The sequence below is a fragment of the Sus scrofa genome, chromosome 9, assembly GCF_000003025.6.
Source record: "Sus scrofa isolate TJ Tabasco breed Duroc chromosome 9, Sscrofa11.1, whole genome shotgun sequence".
Lineage (NCBI taxonomy): Eukaryota > Metazoa > Chordata > Mammalia > Artiodactyla > Suidae > Sus > Sus scrofa.
Window position 1 is genome coordinate 80,678,746 of NC_010451.4, and position 21,134 is coordinate 80,699,879.

At 34.5% G+C, this 21,134-nt stretch overlaps 1 protein-coding gene across 7 annotated transcripts in view; it reads left to right on the forward strand.

The window, feature by feature from the left end:
- Nucleotides 1-21,134, forward strand: part of PHF14 (PHD finger protein 14) — a 188,976-nt gene that overhangs the window by 1,561 nt on the left and 166,281 nt on the right. For all 7 annotated transcript variants that reach the window (XM_013979727.2, XM_013979728.2, XM_005667646.3 and 4 more), the window contains exons 2-4: nt 117-227; nt 9,863-10,665; nt 17,784-17,928. In XM_013979727.2, the coding sequence (XP_013835181.1) occupies nt 117-227; nt 9,863-10,665; nt 17,784-17,928 (1,059 nt within the window). The remainder of the gene's footprint in view (nt 1-116; nt 228-9,862; nt 10,666-17,783; nt 17,929-21,134) is intronic.

Sequence of the window (21,134 nt, forward strand, 5' to 3'; positions counted from 1 at the left end):
AAGGCAAAGGTTTGCACCACCTGCAGGAGGTTATCTGAGCCTTCCCTCAGCACCACAGCTTTACCCTGTGCTTGGTGTGATTGTGAATGACGATGTGATGTTTTTTTTCTTAACAGTGGATCGCAGCTCCAAGAGGAGGCAGGTGAAGCCTTTGGCAGCTTCTCTCCTAGAAGCTCTCGATTATGATAGTTCAGATGACAGTGATTTTAAAGTTGGAGATGCTTCAGGTAAATGTTTCCTTCTTGCTTCCCTTTCCCCAGCTTTCTGGAGTTGAGCTGATTTTCAGACTTTTCTTAAAAATAATCGATTTTGTTTAAAATGTCAATATAAAGTTAAAGCATTTAAACCTTATTTTGTCCATTTGGTTTCCCACATATCCCTAAGATCTTATCACTAAATAATATCACTGCTTCTGTTTTAGTTGATAGCTTAGATAATTATTAGGCAGAGAAGGACTTATTCCAAAGATGCAATAATATGTAAATCAGCTATACCACCTTAAAAAACAAAACGATAGAAAAATGGAAAGGCGTTTTTTTCTCTTCTTTAAAAATATGTTTGTGCTTATTTTATGGACAGAGGAAAAGAAAATCTAGAGATACCCTGAAATAGAGTAACATCCTGAGCATAATATGAGCTGTAAACAGCTTGGGAGCAGATTCTTATCTTTTCAGATCACGTGGCACCCTCTGAGGGGGAGTTTTGCCTTTTCTTTTAGCTCCCTTAAGAGAATAAAATGGACTAAATAAAAAGTTGTACTTTGGTAAGTGCTGGGCATTGTGGATTGGGCCTTTCAAAAATCTGAGGTACAAAGCATGTGTGCTTGCTCATTATATTTTGTGATTTTAAAAACAATAAACCTTAAGTCATATTCACATTGTGCAAAATTGGAAAACATAGAAAAGTATGGTTTTCCTTTTATCTTCTGTTCTGTAACACATATATGTACATATTAATTGCAGGAATATGAGAAATACATATTACATTTAAATATGTAAAAATATGAATAAATATATGAACAATAAAAATTATTTAATTCTGCCCCTTGGGTGGAAATTCAACTAAAGTGAGAAATTAAAGCCCTTTCAATTTTATCCCTTTAACAGTTTTTAAATACTCTTCCAGAGAATTTTCAGTGCTTGGTCTTATCTCCTTTCCTCTGATTTTTCTTTCTTTTTTTTCCTGCTAAGTATGGTAGGAAGGTGAAATTTGGTTGTGTTGTGTTACTGTTTTGCTTTTAATGGCATCAACAAGCAAAATTTGCATTGTAATTTACTGAGACAGTTTGTTTCCATAATCTTATATAATCTTATTTAATTTTTTATAATAACTCTGTGGAGAAGACACTGTTTTACAGATAACAGAGTTTAAAAGAACTTGCATGAGGCCACTTAGGCCCCCATGTATCTAGTCCAGTTCTTTTGGCTTCTTCCAGCATTTATAATCTTTTCACTGCTTAGATCCTAAAAGTAGATAGATGTAATTTTAAATTGTAACTACTTACTTCCTTTATCAAGGTGACTAATTGAGGTTGTTCCCAGCAATCAAAAGTTGATAAGCTTATCTTGATTAATTCTTTTAAACCTTTACTTCTCAGCTCTGTCATCTCTCATTTCATTTACTGTTGTTTGGTAATTCCAGAGAAGGGAAAAGAGGTAAAATCCAAACCAATTTTAGTGCTCTTGGTGAAAATATTGGCAGAAAAGAATATTCTTGGCTGGAATGTAGCTTTGGTTTGTCATGGTTGAGATTGTAAACTAAGAAAAATAGTTGGGTGTCAGAATTTATGACTTATTTGAATATCATTACGGGAAAAACTCCAAAGCTTAATTTTTTTAGATATTCCAGAGTTATTATTGTGACAGTAAATCCTGACTTTGTAGATCATTTTTCTTTTTTTTATTGCGATATATCACTTCTCTTTACAAGGGTTAAAACAATATAATGATACAAATTACTTTCTCAAAATGATTTTTGGTATCAAACCAAGTAGAGATTTCTGGCCTTGTTAAATCTTAATCAGAGTTGATGGGAATTGCCTGTTATTTGTGACAAGTGATAGAATCAGTCTTGTTGATAATTTCTTTTTTTTTCAATCTAAAAGCACTCAAAAATGTATTCTGTCTGTTAACTAATCTGCTACACTTGTAATTTACTTCCCTGGCCCCAAAGGATACAAATTTATTTGTGTATTTTTTGGTATGTTATCATAACTGAGTTTGGTAGAAAATGATTTTGTTTGAAATAGTTAATAGTCAGTAGAAATTGAGTCATATTTTCCACTCTTGGTTAAGGTGCATTATTGTGTCCCATAGCTGAGATGTTGGCTTACTGTAGATTACCAATGTTTGAATCTTTTCTGTGTGTGAGATTGTTGGACTCTTCCAGGAGATAAGACATTAAATTTATTATTGTTTCTTTTTTAAATTTTAGTATAATTGATTTACAATGTTCTGTCAATTTCTGCTGTACAGCAAAGTGATGCAGTTGTACATATGTGTATGTATATTCTTTTTTTTTTCACATTATCCTCCATCGTGTTCCATCACAAATGACTAGATACAGTTAATTGTGCTATACAGCAGGATCTCTTTGCTTATCCACTCCAAATGCAATAGTTTGCATCTACTAACTTGAAACTCCCAGTCCATACCACTCCCTCCCTGTCCATCCTGGCAACCACATATCTGTTCTCCATGTCCGTGAGTATGTTTCTTTTCTGTAGATAGGTTCATTTATGCCATATATTAGATTCCAGATATAAGTGATATCATATGGTATTTGTCTTTCTCTTTCTGACTTCACTTAGAGTGAGAGTCTCTAGTTCTATCCATGTTGCTGCAAATGGCATTATTTTGTTCTTTTTTATGTCTGAGTAGCATTCCATTGTGTACATGTACCACATTTTCTTAATCCATTCATCTGTTGTTGGACATATCAGTTCTTTCCATGTATTGGCTGTTGTGAATAATGCTTCAGTGAACTTAGGGGTGCATGTGTCTTTTTCAGTGAAAGCTGTGCCAAGATATATGCCCAGGAGTGGAATTGCTGGATCATATGATAGTTCTGTATTTAGTTTTCTGAGATACCTCCATACTGTTTTCCATAGTGGTTGTACCAATTTACATTCCCAGTGACAGTATAGGGGGGTTCCCTTTTCTCACACCCTTTTCAGCATTTATTTGTAGACTTACTAACAATGGCCATTCTGACTGGTGTGAGGTGTGGTACCTCATTGCAGGTTTGATTTGTATTTCTGACAATTAGTGATGTTGAGCATTTTTTCATGTGCCTGTTGGCCATCCTTATGTCTTCTTTGGAGAAATGTCTATTCAGGTCTTCTGCCCATTTTTCAATTGGGACGCTTGTTTTTATGTTGTTGAGTTGTATGAGTTGTTTGTTTATTTTGGAAATTAGGCCCTGTTGGTAGCACTGTTTTTCAAACATGGTGAAGTTGTGGAATCCCAACCCTATTTTGTAATAGGAGATTAAACAGAAGTTGGAGAAATAATAACATCTTTCTGATCATAGTTTCTTTCCAGACAATCTCTAGAAATGACTAAATCAATGAACAACTGACTTCCTTGTAACTTAATGTTAAAATAATTAGATTGGTTGACCTCAGTTTTCAACTGGATTCTATGTGTCAGTTTCTTCTGATTTTCATTTTGACATCTGAAGTTCTGACTACAAAATTTCATATTTCTGTTTAGCTTTAACTATAAACATAGACATTTCTGTAAGCTTGTTTATTGCCCTTTCAGATAGACATAATTTTATTTATGTGTTTCTCAGATGATAAAGTAGAGATTACTTAAGAGGTGATAAAATTATGCTCAAAAATGACTTGCTAGTAAGGTTGGCAAATGATTATCAATAGTTAGTAATTCTCAGATTCTGCCTTTAGATAATTATGAACTGAAAATTGATCATCTTTTATTTTATCTCTTATGTGAAAGTAGAGCTAAATTTCTCATTTTTGATTGAGGACAGTCAATAAATACCTTTTAAAATTAATCCTAAAAATAGTGTATAAGTGTATTAGAGTAACAACCAGAAGAACCATATGTAGAAAAGTTAGCCAGAACCATGTGAAATTATCATTATTACCAAATATTTTATAGGTCTAAGTTGATTATTGGCAATTTCATAGTTTGGCCTAGTTAAAGCGGTTATATTTGAGACTTGGACTTAGAATTGGGCATGGGATAGGAGACAGTTAAGGTAGAATCAATTACATTTAGTAACCTTCTGCATAACTACAATGTTTTTGAAAATAAGTGCATACCTTACTTTTATTAAATAAGACAAAATAGCAATGCTTTATCTCCCTATGCCCTAGCCAGTACATCTTGAGCCATAGTTAGTTTAGTTGGTACAAATTGCCAGAAAACAATTTAATAGGAAGAGTTAGGCTGAGACTTTGCTTTGGTAGTATTTTGTTCTTAATTCTGATTTTGGTTAGGTAAAAGAAGATATATACTCATTGACCAAATGTAGTTTCATTTCAAAGTATTTTTGTTGGATGCTTTGGTGAATTCACAAAGGAATAGTGATAATATTGGAATAATTAAATAAAATAGGGGGTAGCTGTTATAAGGCATAATTGATCATTTGTGTAGTTCACATCTTTCAAAGGAGATGGGACTGCTTTAGACTGGATTGATTTTGGAGTCCCCGTCCTGGCTCAGTGGTTAAGGAACGTGACTAGCATCCATGAGAATGCAGATTCGATCCCTGGCCTCACTCAGTGGGTTAAGGCTCTGGCATTGTGGTGATCTGTGGTGTAGGTTGCAGACGCAGCTCAGACCCAGCGATGCTGTGGTTCTGGGATTCCGCATTGCTGTGACTGTAGTGTAGGCCAGGGGCTACAGCTCTGATTAGACTCCTGGCCTGGGTACCTTCATATGCTGCAGGTGTAGCCGTAAAAAGACAAAAAAGTAAAAAAAAAAATAGACCAGCTTGATTTTGAAATATTAGACCAATTGATTGAGGAGATGAGAGTTGAACCAGGACCTGAAAGAGATGCAGCTTAGGTGGGGGGAAAAACCTTAGATGTTAAAAGAATGGAGGCTGGAAAATGTCAGTTATATTTGGGGATCAGGATTTAGCAAAAGAGTAGTAAAAGAGATGAGCCTGAGAAAGTAGAATGAGGTCAAATTGAGATCTTGCTAGATCAAGGTTTCTCCATCTCAGCACTGTTGCTGTTTTGTGTTGGTTAATTCTTTGTTATGGATGCTTGTCCTTTATATTGTAGGATGTTTAGCAGCATCCCTGTCTTGTACTTATTAAATGCCAGTAGCATCTTCCCTACCTAACCTCTACCCTCTACCCTGCCATTTTGTGACAACCATTGTCTCTAGACATTGTTAAATGTCCTCTGTGGGACAAAATTGTCCCTCTTTGGGAACCACTGGTCTAGATTTACCCAGAGAATGTTAAATGACACAGTTGGAACTAGAGTCCTAAGTAGAGGATGAGGTGTGTTGACTGATTGGCTTTTTAAAAAGAGACATACTGAATTAGTTAAAAATGTCCTCAGGGTGATAACTAAATAATTAGTAGATTGGTGATCTGTCTATGATCAGTTATGTGCATTAATAATACTAATGGCTGTTGCACTAGATCAGTGAACAAAATAGTTAAATAAGGTCGATGAACAAAGATGATTCTTTATATTGCAAAGCTAACATAAAACTGAATTAAATCATACTGATTTTATTATTTAATACTTATCAAGGGGGAAACAATTTAATATTGTGAAGGGATTCTTGAAGATTGGTTTTTGATTTCTGTAACTGTTAGTTGAAGTACCTTTTGCTTGCAGATTTTGATTGTGTTGAGAAAGGTTACCTTTTATTTAACTGAATAGGAAGAAGAGATTTTAAAGATTTTTTTTTTCTAATGTAAAACTTATATTGTAGATTTGTAATTAACTGTTCTTATGCCTAAGATAGATGTATTCGAAGTATCTGGTCTATCTCTCTAGTCTATTTTTTTTTTTTTTAATGGATGTAAGAGTGATGGATTTGGAACATTGTTTGAATTTGTAGGGATAGAAAATTTTTCATTGCAGCTTACAGAAATGCAATTATAGACAGCCAAGGACTCTGATTTTCTCAGTGTCTTTTTTTTTTTTTTTTTTTTGTCTTTTGTCTTTTGTCTTTTTTGTTGTTGTTGTTGTTGCTATTTCTTGGGCCGCTCCCACGGCATATGGAGGTTCCCAGGCTAGGGGTTGAATCGGAGCTGTAGCCACCGGCCTACGCCAGAGCCACAGCAACGCGGGATCCGAGCCGCGTCTGCAACCTACACCACAGCTCACGGCAAGGCCGGATCGTTAACCCACTGAGCAAGGGCAGGGACCGAACCCGCAACCTCATGGTTCCTAGTCGGATTTGTTAACCACTGCGCCACGACGGGAACTCCTCTCAGTGTCTTTATTACTAAGTAATGCTTGTAACTAAATATTGTTTATCTTCATCCCTCAAGTGCACATGTACCAAAAAGAAGTCATGACTAATCAGTTGAAGAAGTTATTTTTCAGAAGTCACATAAAGATAAAATTTGATATTTTCCTGGTTCCTGCAGTTGGAGTGTGGATAATGTGTTATATTTGAAAGATGAAGGGTTGGGTAAGCTACTAGGATTTAGATTTATGGAAAAAATCTTATATTCTTCTAATGCTAATAGTGTTAACAAATGTAAATCATTTAAATCTTTTAAGATTTTGCTTTCTATTCAACTATGACAACAAAACAGAAAGAGAATCAAGAGTACCAGTTTCCCTGTATTTTTAAAAATAATTAATTTGCATTGGCAACAGCAACCAAAACAAAATTGCAGAAATTCCTGAAAGTCTGTAAAATTTCCAGTTAATAGCAAAGTTGGATTGGTCTCAGTTTTGATCAGGAACCCATATTTGTGTCTCAGTGGATCTTTTTTTTGTATCTACCGTTAATGTTTTTATTGTTAAAAATTATTAATAGTACTTTTCAGTTACTTAAGAAAAAAATTATACAAGATGAATCCAGAAAAGTACCTGTTCTCCATCTCTCAGCTCCCTTAATTATAGCATTGCTTGTGCAATGTTCAATTTTCTTTACTCAGTGTGCGCAGAGATCTATCTTTGTCTTAGACGTGTTTGGTCAGCTCTGCTTATTACTTATTATATCCTTATCTAAAAATATCTAGAAATTACTATTTTGTATCAGAGCTATTTTCTTGGTAGATTGGGCTTAATTACCGTGAGTGGTATAAAAAAATTATTTTTTCCCTAATCATTTGTAGAGCTGTTGGACTGAAAATAAGTCCTCTATTTGTAAATGATATTGGGTTCACACTCTTTGAAATCCAAGAAACTCACAAATCCAAAAGTGTTTTCTAAGTTTGGTGTGAACTTATTTGATGGTAAAACCTGACCAGAACTGATAGGAGTTTATCGGTAGTATTTACTTACCATACTTGAAAATATGCATACTTTTCACGGAAGAAGTAATATATTTGGTTACAAGATAGTACCATAGAACTCACTGGAGGTGTTAGTATAGTATATTATGCATACACCATGCTGCCGTTCTAAAGTCAGAGAAAAATCTAAATTCTTTTTTTTTTTGGAGTTTTATGTTTTTATTTTCAGTAAGCCCCCCAAAGAATGATTCCAAGGCCCTGTTAGAGAAACAGATTCAATGTATATTTGGAAATGTTACAGAAAAATAAAACAGGATTTCTTTCAAATATAATTGAAAAAGACATGGTGGGCATAGATAATTGGCTCTCATGTTTAGATCTCCTTATTAAGTAATAGAGGTAACATTTATTAGGTATCCATAAAATCCAGAGTTTACCCACATCTATTAACAATTCGTAACTTTCCACTTTAACACCAAGCATTAATGTTTAAGAAAAATATAAATTATATCATCTGAAGCAAACAAAAACATACTCAAAATGTCTGTAACTAGATTCATTATCTGCCTTCTCCTGTCCCCTCCCCACAAAAAGTTACCCTTCTCTTTCTGGACTAGCTGTGTTCTTTAATTACCCAAGCTTGGACTAGTTTCCTGTTCCTTCCTTTTCTTGCTTCTGCTTACACATTACTCAGTCACTTTCTTTGTTTGTTTCTTTTTTTTTTTTTTTATTTTCCCACTGTACAGCAAGGGGGTCAGGTTATCCTTACATGTATACATTGCAATTACAGTTTTTCCCCCACCCTTTCTTCTGTTGCAACATGAGTATCTAGACACAGTTCTCAATGCTATTCAGCAGTATCTCCTTGTAAATCTATTCTAGGTTGTGTCTGATAAGCCCAAGCTCCCGATCCCTCCCACCCCCTCCCCCTCCCATCAGGCAACCACAAGAAAAATCTAAATTCTGAAACACATGTGGCTCCAAGTTTCAGATAAGGGATTGTGGGAATACATGATACTGCTCTTGTGTCCTGTGCAAGATTGTTCAGGATGAGATTTTTTTCACAATAGTCATGCGTAAGATGTGGGTACTTGTATGATAATCTTGAGATTGACTGATTTTATAGGTTCAATCAACATCCACTAAGTGTTAGTCTTTATTTTTCATGTGATGTAACTTGCAGGATTTTTTTTTTTTTTTTTTCAATCAGGCATTCGTAAAGGCTTTCTGAGATTATTTAGAAACTGGATACTAATTACAGGCAACTTTCTTTACTTTTAACGCCTGGATAATTACAGAGGCTCTAACACTGGTTGAGTTAACAGAAATTAAAATGGTGTGTAATCATGAATTTTTTTTGCCATTTTATTGTTACCCTTTTCTTGGTTATAGGTATAAAAATCACCTTACAGATTTTACTATTGATGTTGGCCATGATCTGACTATGACTGGTTTGCTTCTACTTCTTCCTGTTCTCTTTCCTTTTAACTCTTTCTGCACATATTTTAGATTTTTATTTATTTGATTATGTGTAAGAGGATTAGAATGTTACTGAGTAGTGTTGGTCTAAGAGGGCCTGAATTGCCCTTGTTTGGATTGGAAGGCACTTGCTAGAAAACTTAGGGTCCAGCATAAACTCTTTAATGTCCTCAGCCTATCTTTTTAGTGACCTCTGTGCTTTCTTATTTCCAGGATGGGTTAGTTTTTAAAAAAAATTTATCAGTTTATTTCATTCTAGGGGCTGTAGTAGTTACTGCCTAGAATTTTTGGAAATTTAGATGGCTCTTTTTATTGATATGAACGGTATCCTATTCAGCAGAAACTTCCATTTTCTGTGCCATTGCTATTGTCTGTTTTCTACTTGTGTACTTGTGCTCTGAAAATTGAATGGTATTATAGGGATGTGGTACAAGTTAACTATCATATAGATCTGTGTTCATTTTTGCTGGGTAAAGAGTGAGGTCAATGAAACTAAGGTTTTTGGGTCAAATTTTTCTCGTTCTGAGTGTAACTCAGTGCTTGTAGGTCCATGTAATTTATGAAAGGAAGTTGTAAGAGAAGAATTTGGTCCGTATTATAGTACCATAAAGTTAAAATCAAGTCTTCAATTTAAAAAGAAGCACATTTACTTTTAGAAAAAAATTGCCTCTAGGGCACTAGATAGAGTGTGAGCTTTATGACATAAAATAGTGGTCCTTGTTTTAAAGCACATTTTGAGTTACAGTTACATATATTCATCTTCATTAGTGCTATATTGAACTAAAACCATTATACCAACTTCATTGAATTATTATTTAATCAGGTTGGGAATGTCTATCATTCTTTGACTTAAATTTGTTTATATTGTTTTTCAAGTTATTCACAAATTTTGGTGGTTTCATTTGTGTCAGCGTTGTGTGTGTGTGTGTGTATGTATATACATATGTGTGGTTTTTTTTTCTCATATTTTCAACAGATTCTGAAGGGAGTGGTAATGGAAGTGAAGATCCTTCAAAGGACAGTGGAGAAGGTTCCTGTAGTGATTCTGAAGAAAATATTTTAGAGGAAGAACTGAATGAAGATATTAAAGTAAAGGAAGAACAACTTAAAAATTCTGCAGAGGAAGAAATTCTCTCATCAGAAAAACAATTAATTAAAGTGGAAAAAAAGGAGGAAGAAGAGAATGGAGAAAGACCTAGAAAGAAAAAGGAAAAAGAGAAGGAAAAAGAAAAGGAAAAAGAGAAGGAGAAAGAAAAAGATAAAGAGAAGGAGAGAGAGAAGGATAAAGAAAAGGCAACAGTATCTGATAATGTGGCTGCTTCTGCTGCTTCCACCACACCAGCCACAAGTCCTCCTGGTGTTAATACATCTCCTTCAGTCCCCACCACAGCTACTACAGAGGAACAAGTCAGTGAGCCAAAAAAGTGGAACCTTCGTCGAAACAGACCACTTTTGGATTTTGTGTCCATGGAAGAGTTGAATGACATGGATGACTATGACAGTGAAGATGACAATGATTGGCGACCCACTGTAGTAAAAAGAAAGGGAAGGTCTGCATCTCAGAAGGAAGGAAGTGATGGAGACAATGAGGATGATGAAGATGAAGGAAGTGGGAGTGATGAGGATGAGAATGATGAAGGCAATGATGAAGATCATAGCAGCCCTGCCAGTGAAGGGGGTTGCAAGAAGAAGAAGAGTAAAGTTCTTAGCAGAAACAGTGCTGATGATGAGGAACTGACCAATGATAGCCTGACACTATCTCAGAGCAAGAGTAATGAGGTAGATCAACCCAATTTTTATGATATCTGTCTGTCTGGGGAAAAGGGAATTCTCTAAACCATTCTACCCATTAGATTAAGTGGCTTCCATGAAATCCTGTGTATAGAGAGCTATGGGAGTGAATGAGCACCCTAACTATAACATTTATTCATTTGGTCAACCAACCTTTATTGAGTATCTGCTCTTTGTCACCGTCCTCAAGGAGCTCACAATCACCGTCCTCAAGGAGCTCACAGTCTGTATACTTAGAGAAATATTTCTATGTCCATACTCTTGGGAAATGGGAGCGTTTTCCTTTCCCTTTTCTATCCTCTCACTCCATTGTTCATAGGACTGCTGAATGGTGCTGAGTGAATTATGAAAACAAATGTCACTTTTCTTTCAACTTATTTATATCTATGTCCACATAAAAGTTTAGGCTTTTAGAATACTTTCAAGCAGGGCAAGAAAAGAACTTAATGATTGTCTCAGAGTTTTAGATGTTCATTTTAAAGGTTAATTCCTTTTTCAGTTGTAGCACCTATCTGAATAGTCACCAAATCTTTGCTTTAGATGTGTGGGAATAAATGCAAACTATATACTTACATATATTTAGTGAATGAGTTCTCTCTACAAAGAAATGAAAACAAACAAACATTTCTACCCTAAAACAAACATTACTATCATCAAACTACAGTAATGACTCAATTCTTCCACTTAAAGTCTACTACTGAAAGTTAGGTTTATCCATTGGGCCCGAGATGCAACATTCAAGACTCTTCAGTCTAACACTTTTGTGTCTCTTCGTCTGTGTGTTTCTGTATATGTTTTTCTTCAAAAGAAAGATTGAGTTGTCGTCTTACATGTAGATGTACCTGTTACATCACATGTAGAACCTTAACAATTAAGTCTGTCATTCCATTAGTGTGTTTATAGTCATGAAATTTCACTTCTTTGATAAGCACTTATTGTTTTTTCCTATTATTGAAATATGTTAAACTGCTAGAAAGATTTTCCTTCTGTGCTTTACTTTTACATTTCTTCTGCTTACAAATTTTACATAGCAATGATTTTATATTTTAAGTAAGTTTCATTTAAAAATTTGGTGTTTTCTTACCAGAATAGTATGTAGCAGATTAAGAGGAGTTGTATGTTAGTAGAGATGAAACAGCAGTTTTTATTTTAGATTACAAACATTGGTTAACTTCTAGGTTGCCCATTTTCTTAAGAATAACATTGCCTGATTCTACCTCTATCCTAATTCTTATCTTTAGTTAAAGGAAAATTGTCATTTGGACTATAATATGATATTCATAATGATGTAGCACAAATGGTTCTATATTTCTAATCCTATTTAATGAAATAAATGTGGAAAATCCAATTGTTTCTATTTAGGCATGTTTCTGGTTTATTTTATAGCACTTAGTACTCAGTCTGTATCTACTCACCAAGTTTACCTTTGGCATTACCACTTTCTTACTTCATTTTTTATTGGCCTAATAATCACAAAAGTAGGCTGGCTAGTGATAGAGGCAATATGGATTCGATTTATGCTAAGATGTGAGGGAACACCTGCATATTTTTAGAAATTTACAACATAAAATGTATATAAGTTGTCCATTTGTTAATACCCTGTAACACCTAATGAATTGCTTAAGAAATTATAGACTATCCTTTAATGATACATTTAAAGGCTGCATGTGCTGTTCAGTTTTTTCCTACCGGAAGAGATTTTAGTAAATGATATGAGTTTATTTTTTTAAGTTAATAGTCCCAAAAGAATGAGATTCCAGAGCATTTCTTGGAAAAGTGCCTTGAAAGAGTTGTCAAGAAAGTTGTTCTTATAGTAGCTAAATAATTCTTTTTGTTTAATTTATGTTAATTTTCCTCTTGCTCTACCAAATGCAGAAATGTAGCAGAATTTAATAGAAAATTACTTTCCTTCACTAATATTCTACGTGAAAGCTTGATAACCATTTTTTTTTCCCCAAAAAAACTATTAATTCATACTCTGGAGTAATTTATGATGGTTCTAGTTCTTTGCGAATGTCACTCAAATTAGATATTAGATTTTAATTAAAAAACTACTCAATTGAGATTCTTTATATTTCTAAATTTCCTGTTCATATACTCTTGATTTTGTAAGAAGATGACTAAAGGTAATCCTTGTTGTTTTATGGTCAGTGTTTCTAAATCTTCCTGGATATTTAGGTTGTGATACCTTGCCAAGTGTTCATTAGTTAAAATGTATATATTTGATTATTTTTGAACTTTTTTTCCTGTTTTTAGTTTTTTTCCCATACTACTTTGTAGTATAGATAGTTGAAAATGTGGTTTTAGAATACATAATGGAATTGTATTTAGTTTATAAGCAGCCAAATTTTTTCCTTGTTGCTATGTCAGGTGCTTTTGTAGGGATATGGTGTTGGGTATCATGTAAATGATGCCCAGGAACTTTCAGTTTTGAAATTTCTTAGGGGAATTGATATTTTTTGAATGGAGGCCTTTCATAACTAGTGGCTCACCATGCCTGTGTTGAAGGTCTTGAGATGCTTTAGAGCAGTGGTTCTCAAACTTTTTGGTTCAAGACGCCTATATACTTTTAAAAATTGAGGACTCTATTATTGTTCATATACGTTATATCTTTCGAAATTTGCAATTTTAAATTAAAACTCAGAAATTTCAAAAAATGAGAGGTATACAGGTTCACAAGTTACTAGATTGATGACACTGTCCCATGTCATATAGCTTCTGGAACTCTTCACTCTGTACCCATGAGAGAGAGTGAAAAGGCAAATAACCTTAGTATTTACGTTTTGGAACCCCTGGAAGGGAGTTCCTCAGACCATACTTTGAGAACTACAGTTCTAGAATTGGACATTTGATAACTTGCATTTTGTGCATATGTCAGTGGCATTATGACATTTTTTGAATTGAGTGTAATATGAAAAATCACCTTGGAATATGGTTACATGTCTTTCACAAACATTTATTTTGAAGTATTTGAGATTCATTAAGGTTATCTTGCCTTCTAATTTTCTGAAGTAAATTTTGGGGGGGAGGGCTGTATAGGATTTTCAGATATGGTTCCCATTTTTCAGGACTTTGAAACTAGAGCTTTGGATGAGATGACATGATAGAAAACCATTTTCAGATGGAAGTTTTTTGGATTTTTTTTTTTTTTCATGAAAGGCTCTGGTATTAAATAGATTAAATGTCTTGCCATATGAAGAAATGACAATTGTCATCTGATTTTTGCTAATTAAAATGTAAACATCTTGCCAAAAATTGAAAATAGCCACTGCTTTTGGGGGCTTCTGATTTTTTAATCATTTCTTTTCTTCACATTTCAAAATAGAACAAATTGTTCTAAGGCCTGAAAGAAAATTAGTTGTAACATTGTACAAAAATTACTTGAGATTTTTCAAAATTTAGCCTTCTTTAAAAACTTATTGGAAGAACTATTGGTCAGACTTCTTGGTGTAATATTTTTTTTCTCATTTTCAGAGCAATAGGATTTTTTTAAATTCTGATTTTATGTGAAGCATGCTGGAATTTCCTTCTGTTAAACACATGTATAACTTAGAATTTACCCTGTTACATAAGTTATTTATAATAATCTTTGTGAAATACATATATAAATGAATGCCAAGCATATTTTAGAGTCCATGGAAAACATAGAGCAGTATCATTTTTGGTGTAAGTTTTAAATCCCAAGGGTGAATAAACGAAATAATTTACTATAAGGAGTCATTGATTTATTACTGTAGTGCCCCATTTGTTCTTAGGATTACCACTAGATTTCATTAAATTATTCTGTAATATTAAGCTTATAGTCTAGATGTGCCATTCAGTATCTACTTTCCCAATTTCTATTTTATGTAAAAATCATATTTTCAAATGATGTGTTTTGTGGTAAAAAATTTTATTATTTCTCCAGAAACTTGAAAAATGATATACATCTTCAGAAATAAGCTAGTAAAAATTGATACTAAATTTGCTTTTATATTCTGATCATAAGCATGCTTAAACCTTATTTGATCTATTAAAGACAACTTAAGAGCATAATGTTTTAAGAGAATGTTACTTAGATTTTCCCAATGAAACATTGTCAGCCATTTGGTTAGGGTAATATTGTAGAGTTCTGGTTTCCCACATTTCTATCTCTTTGTGTTTAATTTCTAATAAGCGTTTCAAGTGATGAGGGTCAGAAGGCCAGAATTACCAGTTGATTTTGTTTTCTCTGCCTCTAAAGTATACTATGTGTAGAGAGAAAGTGAAGTAGAGATATAATTTAGGCATTTACTATTTTTCTGAGCAAAATGGAAAAAATAGGAAAATAATGCAATTGGAGCTATTTTTTTTTTTTTTTTTTCTTTTTAGTGCAGCACCTGAGGCATACGCAAGTTCCCAGGCTACAGGGTTGAATCGGAGTTAGAGTTGCTAACCTGCGCCACAGGCAATGCCAGATCTGAGCCACCTCTGTGAGCTACACCACAGCTCATGGCAACACCAGATCCTTAACCCACTGAGCAGAGAAAGGGGTTGAACCTGTGTCCTCATGGATACTAGTCGGTTTCATTAACTGCTGAGCCACAACGGGAACTGGAGCTACATGTTGATACTAGTTTTTCTGATCTATAGACATAAATTTATTGTTTCTTACATGTAATTTTTTCCTACTTTTTTCAAGGGCTGATCAGCTGCTGTAATTTCACCAGAGAAGTATTGACAGAGCCCATAAACATGAGTAGCCTCTCAGTCATCAAACTGGTTTTTTGCTAGGACTTTTTCTGGTCTGTGATTTAACCTAGATGTGATATTCCAATAAAAAAGTCTTTTGTGGATTTAAAATTACTTTAATATTTAAATAAAAATATTAAAAGTAGCAGTGCTCAATGAGCCTTACAAATTTTCTTTTCGTGTTCCAGGGAAGATTCCCCAGTGTAATAAATGGTCAGCTCATGTTTCTCATCTTGGATGACCTATGAGAAATACAGAGGAAAGGAAGATGGTAGTGAACATTTATTCAGTGTCTAGTGTGTCTTAGGAACATTCTTGCCATATGTGACCTTGTTAATTCTCACAATAGCCTGATGCAACAGTAGGTATTGTTTTTATCATTCAGTTTTACAGATTAGAAAACTTCAGTTTTGAGGTTCAACAGCTACTGAGAGCTGAGAATGAAACTCAAGAACATTTGACTTTAAGGCAAATGCTGTTATATATGAAGCATGGCTAGTGGGATGAAAATCTGGGCAAATTTTTGTTTTGCTCACTGTACCAAAGCACTGTAAAACATGATTTTCTTTTTAAGAAGTCTTTACCTTTATTTGCTAGCCATTTCCAAAGCCTCAAACTACTTTTTCTGATTTTATAACAAGGAGGAGCAGAATATAGAATTTTAAAGTGTTACAACTCTCAATAAAATTGACATCGCTTCCTTGTTAACTTTTGCATTCTTGTTTTTCAGATCAGCTGCAAGTTTAGATTTATTACACAGAAAATATATTCAAAGAATATTATTAATTGGGAAAGTCATATGTCTTTCACATGTCATTTATTTATTTATTTATTATTATTATTTTTTGTCTTTTTTTGCTATTTCTTGGCTGCTTCCACGGCATATGGAGATTCCCAGGCTAGGGGTCTAATGGGAGCCGTAGCCACCGGCCTACGCCAGAGCCACAGCAACATGGGATCCGAGCCGCGTCTGCAACCTACACCACAGCTCACGGCAACGCCATATCCTTAACCCACTGAGCAAGTGCAGGGACTGAACCCGCAACCTCATGGTTCCTAGTCGGATTCGTTAACCACTGCGCCATGACGGGAACTCCACACATGTCATTTACAGATTGCTATTGAAATGACGTAATCTAAATGCTACTTTTGGATATTGGTCAGTTTACAAGAATATAAAAATATGGAAAACATGAAACACTATATTTAATTAATGTGTAGTATGGAACTAATTTTTTTCTGACTATAGTTAGGTTTTTAAATGAAAATATATAGACTCAAATGCCATTTTATTATATGTAATGCTAGGCCCAGTCTGTTAAATATTACAAGAATCATTATCTTGTTAATTTGTCTTTAAAGTTTAAGTCCATAATGCAGAAGGTTTAAATTAAATGGAACACACTCTCCCCTTTATTTATTTTTCTATTAAGACATCTTCCTTTCTCCTTTTATATTACATTTAACTTGGTATCTTTATTACCAGTTTTTACTAGATAATTCTTGATATTAACCTAATTGAATAGTCTGACTATTCTAGCAACTGGTGAGCCTGGATTCTTTTGTAGATGATTTTTTTGCACCTGTATACACAGATTTCCTATACATGTTCTCATGAAACGGTCCCATCCAGTGGTTTGATGACCCTGGAAATTCTGGATTCCCCAGCAGTAAAGTTGTAGAGAGTCTGTAACTATGCCATCATGTACATATTTGCTTATATTTTATCTTGATTTTTTTTTCCTGTTTAATATGTGTGTGTCTTGTCTATCCTAGGTAGAATTACAGGCTTCCTAAGTGTAGGAACCATATCTTATACTTGTAAAACCCACTTATAGGATTAGTAATTACCTGAGTTGATTTTTTCTTTCTTCTAGTTTCAGGAGTCAGACTATATGCAGAATGGCAAGGCAGATGAAGAGTTTTGGTTACAAGCTTGCTATTACATTTCCTAGAGTGGAGAGAATATGGGACTTGCAGAGAAGGGAAAAATTAGAGAGAGGTTGCTTAGAGGGTCCTTTGACAAAGAGATATACTTTTCAAATATAGCACACTTTGCAGTTACTGAAATATGGAGGAGTTGCCCTTGTGGCTCATTGCGTTAGGAACCCAACTAATATCCATGAGGATGTGGGTTCTATCCCTGGCCTCGCTCAGTGGATTAAGCGTGGGTTACAGAAATGGCTTGAATCTGGTGTTGCTATGGCTGTGGCATTGCCAATTTAACTCTTATCCTGGGAACATCCTTATGCTGTAGTTGCTCTCCTAAATACAAAAACACTAAAATAATGGAGTCTACAACATAATTTTGGAAATGCATGAAATGATTTAAAGTGAGAATTTTATTTAATAAAATTACCTTTTAAATATGTCATTTTCTGATGTTTTAATATTAGGACTCGCTGATTCTTGAGAAGAGTCAAAACTGGAGTTCCCAAAAAATGGACCATATTCTGATTTGCTGTGTTTGTCTTGGAGATAATAGCGAGGATGCTGATGAAATAATTCAGTGCGACAATTGTGGCATTACAGTCCATGAAGGTAATCTTGCCTTGTTTTGTTTCCTTTTAGAAATGGCTGGTTGACACTGTGTTTAAATAAATAAAATCAGCTATTTTATATATGTACTGTACTATAGTATTTCATGATGTTTCAGTTGAAGTGACATACTGATTTTTCAAAGTGTGATGGGTGTTATTTTTTTAGATTATGTTCAATTTAAAATATATTTTTAAAAATAAAGTAGATAAATACTATATGGAAATCAGTAATCTTTGAAGGATAGTGTTGTGCTATTTTCCTTCATGGCATTATGTATTTCTAGTTTTCAGCTGAAATTTAGGTGGAGGAGAATATCTAGTATGTTAGTCCAGTATAATGTATAATTTAAAAAGTCTAGTGATATTATAGATATATAGTTAAATTTTGTAGTTTTGAATCTGAAAGGAGTATTCGTAGAGATAATCTTTTAAAATGTGAAATAGGAGCCACTGTAATATATTGAAAGTGCTTTTGCTAATATGATTTTTGAACCTTTTTTTTTTCTTTTTTTTTTTTTTTGAGTAGGGAGGTGCCCTGAATCTCATGGAGTTCCCAGGCCAGGGATCAGATCTGAGCCCCAGTTGCGAGCTAAGCTATAGCTGCAGCAACACTGGATCCTTACCCACTATCCTGGGCCAGGGGTTGAACCTGCATCCCAGTGTTCCCAAGATGCCACCAATCCTTTTGTGCCACAGTGAGAACTCTGATTTTTGAACATTTTTAATGTATTTTTTTGTTTTACTTCAAAAGTTATATTTTGACATAATTTCTGACTTGCAGAAAGGTTATAAGAGTAATATAAAGATGGAATTCCCATTGTGGCGCAGTGGTTAATGAATCCTACTAGGAACCATGAGGTTGCAGGTTTGATCCCTGGCCTTGCTCCGTGGGTTAAGGATCTGGTGTTGCCGTGAGCTGTGGTTTAGGTCGCAGACGCAGCTCGGATCCCGCGTTGCTGTGGCTCTGGCATAGGTCAGTGGCTACAGCTCCAATTCGACCCCTAGCCTGGGAACCTCCATATGCCATGGGAATGCCCTGGAAAAGGCAAAAAGACAGGAAAAAAAAAAATGAGTAATACAAAGAATTTCCCAGATGGTGATATTTTGCTGTATTTGTTTTCTCTCACATAGCAATTTTTTTTCTCACCTCTCTAAGAATAAAATGTAGGCATGATGTTCAGCTCTACCCCTAAATACTTCAGTGTATATTTCTTAAGAACTCATAACAGGGGCATTTTCTTATACAACCACATAATTATCAAACTCAGGAAATCAGCATTGATAGAATACTATCAGTCTACTGACTATATTCACATTTTACCAATTATCCCAGTAATGTTAATTCTAGCAAAATAAAAATCCAGGATTATGAATTGCATTTACTTGTCATGTCTAGTTTAGTCACCTTTATTCTAGAATGTATTTTGAGTCTTTGTGTTTCATGTCATTGGTGTTTTTGAAGAATATAGGCAAATTCTTCTATAGAATGTCCTCTACATTGAGTTTTCTTATATTTTCTCATGATTAGATTCAGGTTATTTGCTTTTGGCAGGAGTGCCACAGAAGTTATCTTGTGTTCTCATTGTATTATATTAGGAGGCATATAATGTTTGTCTAGTTCCTGGTGATGTTATTTTGATCTCTTGGTTGAGAGGGTATCTTCTAGATTTCTCTGGTAAAGTTACTCTTTTTTCCTATCGGTAATTTTTTTTTTTTTTTAATCAAGGTAGTGACTACCACAAAGCAGTATTTCTGTGTTTTTGCCCTTACCTGCCTTACTGGTAGATAAAAGTAGACATAGCAACTGGATAGAAAAGAGGGTATATAGGTGTAGATGTAGGTAGGATGTTAGATGTGGTAGTCAGAGCACATGGAAGCTATTTTTTGAATACTTCTTATTTTCCCAGTGAAATAGGAGGCACAGTCATTAGCAGAGAGTAGAGATGGAGAGGTGTTGGAAATTTGAGGAGAGAAAGGTTGGTATAAAATAACACCACCAATGTTTGGGAGAATAACACCACCAATGTTTACAAATATGTTGCCTCTGCTTGAATTTGTGACTGCCATTGCTGATGTGTAATGCAGGCATGACCAATATTATTAGTGTTAACTTTTCATTATGCTGAGACAGCTGTCTCTACTTCATAGGTCATGGATTTGACCACGGATGTGATTTTTAAAGGCTAACACAACTGTTTTAAGAAATTGAATTTATTGCTAACATTTAAAAACTGGGAGATTTTATTTTACAAATTTTGGAATTTGATATTCTCTTGAAGGTCTAGCAGTGGTAGGTTTTCACTCTCTTATGGCAACAATCTGCTGGAGCTGATTAGGGCTGCCCTCCTATTGTAGATGAAGCCTACAATCATCAGATTACCTACTTTCTTCTCTCAAATCCTTCACTCATTTCTGTTAGTTACCTGATCCCTGGAGTTGTTTCAATGTATAGTTCCTCATCTACTTTGAGGATGATGTCTGTTGCTACTAGAGGTCAGGATGCTAAGATTTCAGTGTCCCACCACTATGATAGTAAAGCAACTATTTTACTATAGTTCCTCTCTTTTGGACTCAGGCCTGAATCTACTGAGGACTAGCACCATATACAAATCCAGAATAAACCCTCTCCTCTGACCTATTGTTTTATTTATTTTTTGAAGTATAGTTGATTTACAGTATTAATTTCAGATGTGCAAAATATTTAGTATTTTTATAGACTATAGTTCATATATTTTTATTTTTATTTATTTATTTTAGGGCTGCGCCTGTGGCATATGGACGTTCCCAGGTTAGGGGTTGAATTGGAGCTTTGGCTGCTGGCCTATTCCACAGCCATAGCAATGCCAGATCTGAGCTGTGTTTGCAACCTACACCACAGCTCATGGCAATGTCAGATTCCTTAAGCCACTTAGCAAGGCCAGGGCTTGAACTCGTGTCCTCATGGATTCTAGTCAGGTGTATTACTGCTGAGCCACAATGGGAACTCCTATAGTCCATTTAAAGTTATTACACAATAATGGCTATATTTCCCTACGCTGTGTGATATATCATTGTTGCTTATTTATTGTATGCATAATAGTTGTATCTCTTGATCCTGTATCCCTATCTTGCCCCTCCCTACTTTCCCTTTCCTCATGGTAACTACTAGTTTGTTCTTTATATTAAGAACAAATAAGAATCTGTTTCTATTTTGTTGTATATATTTGT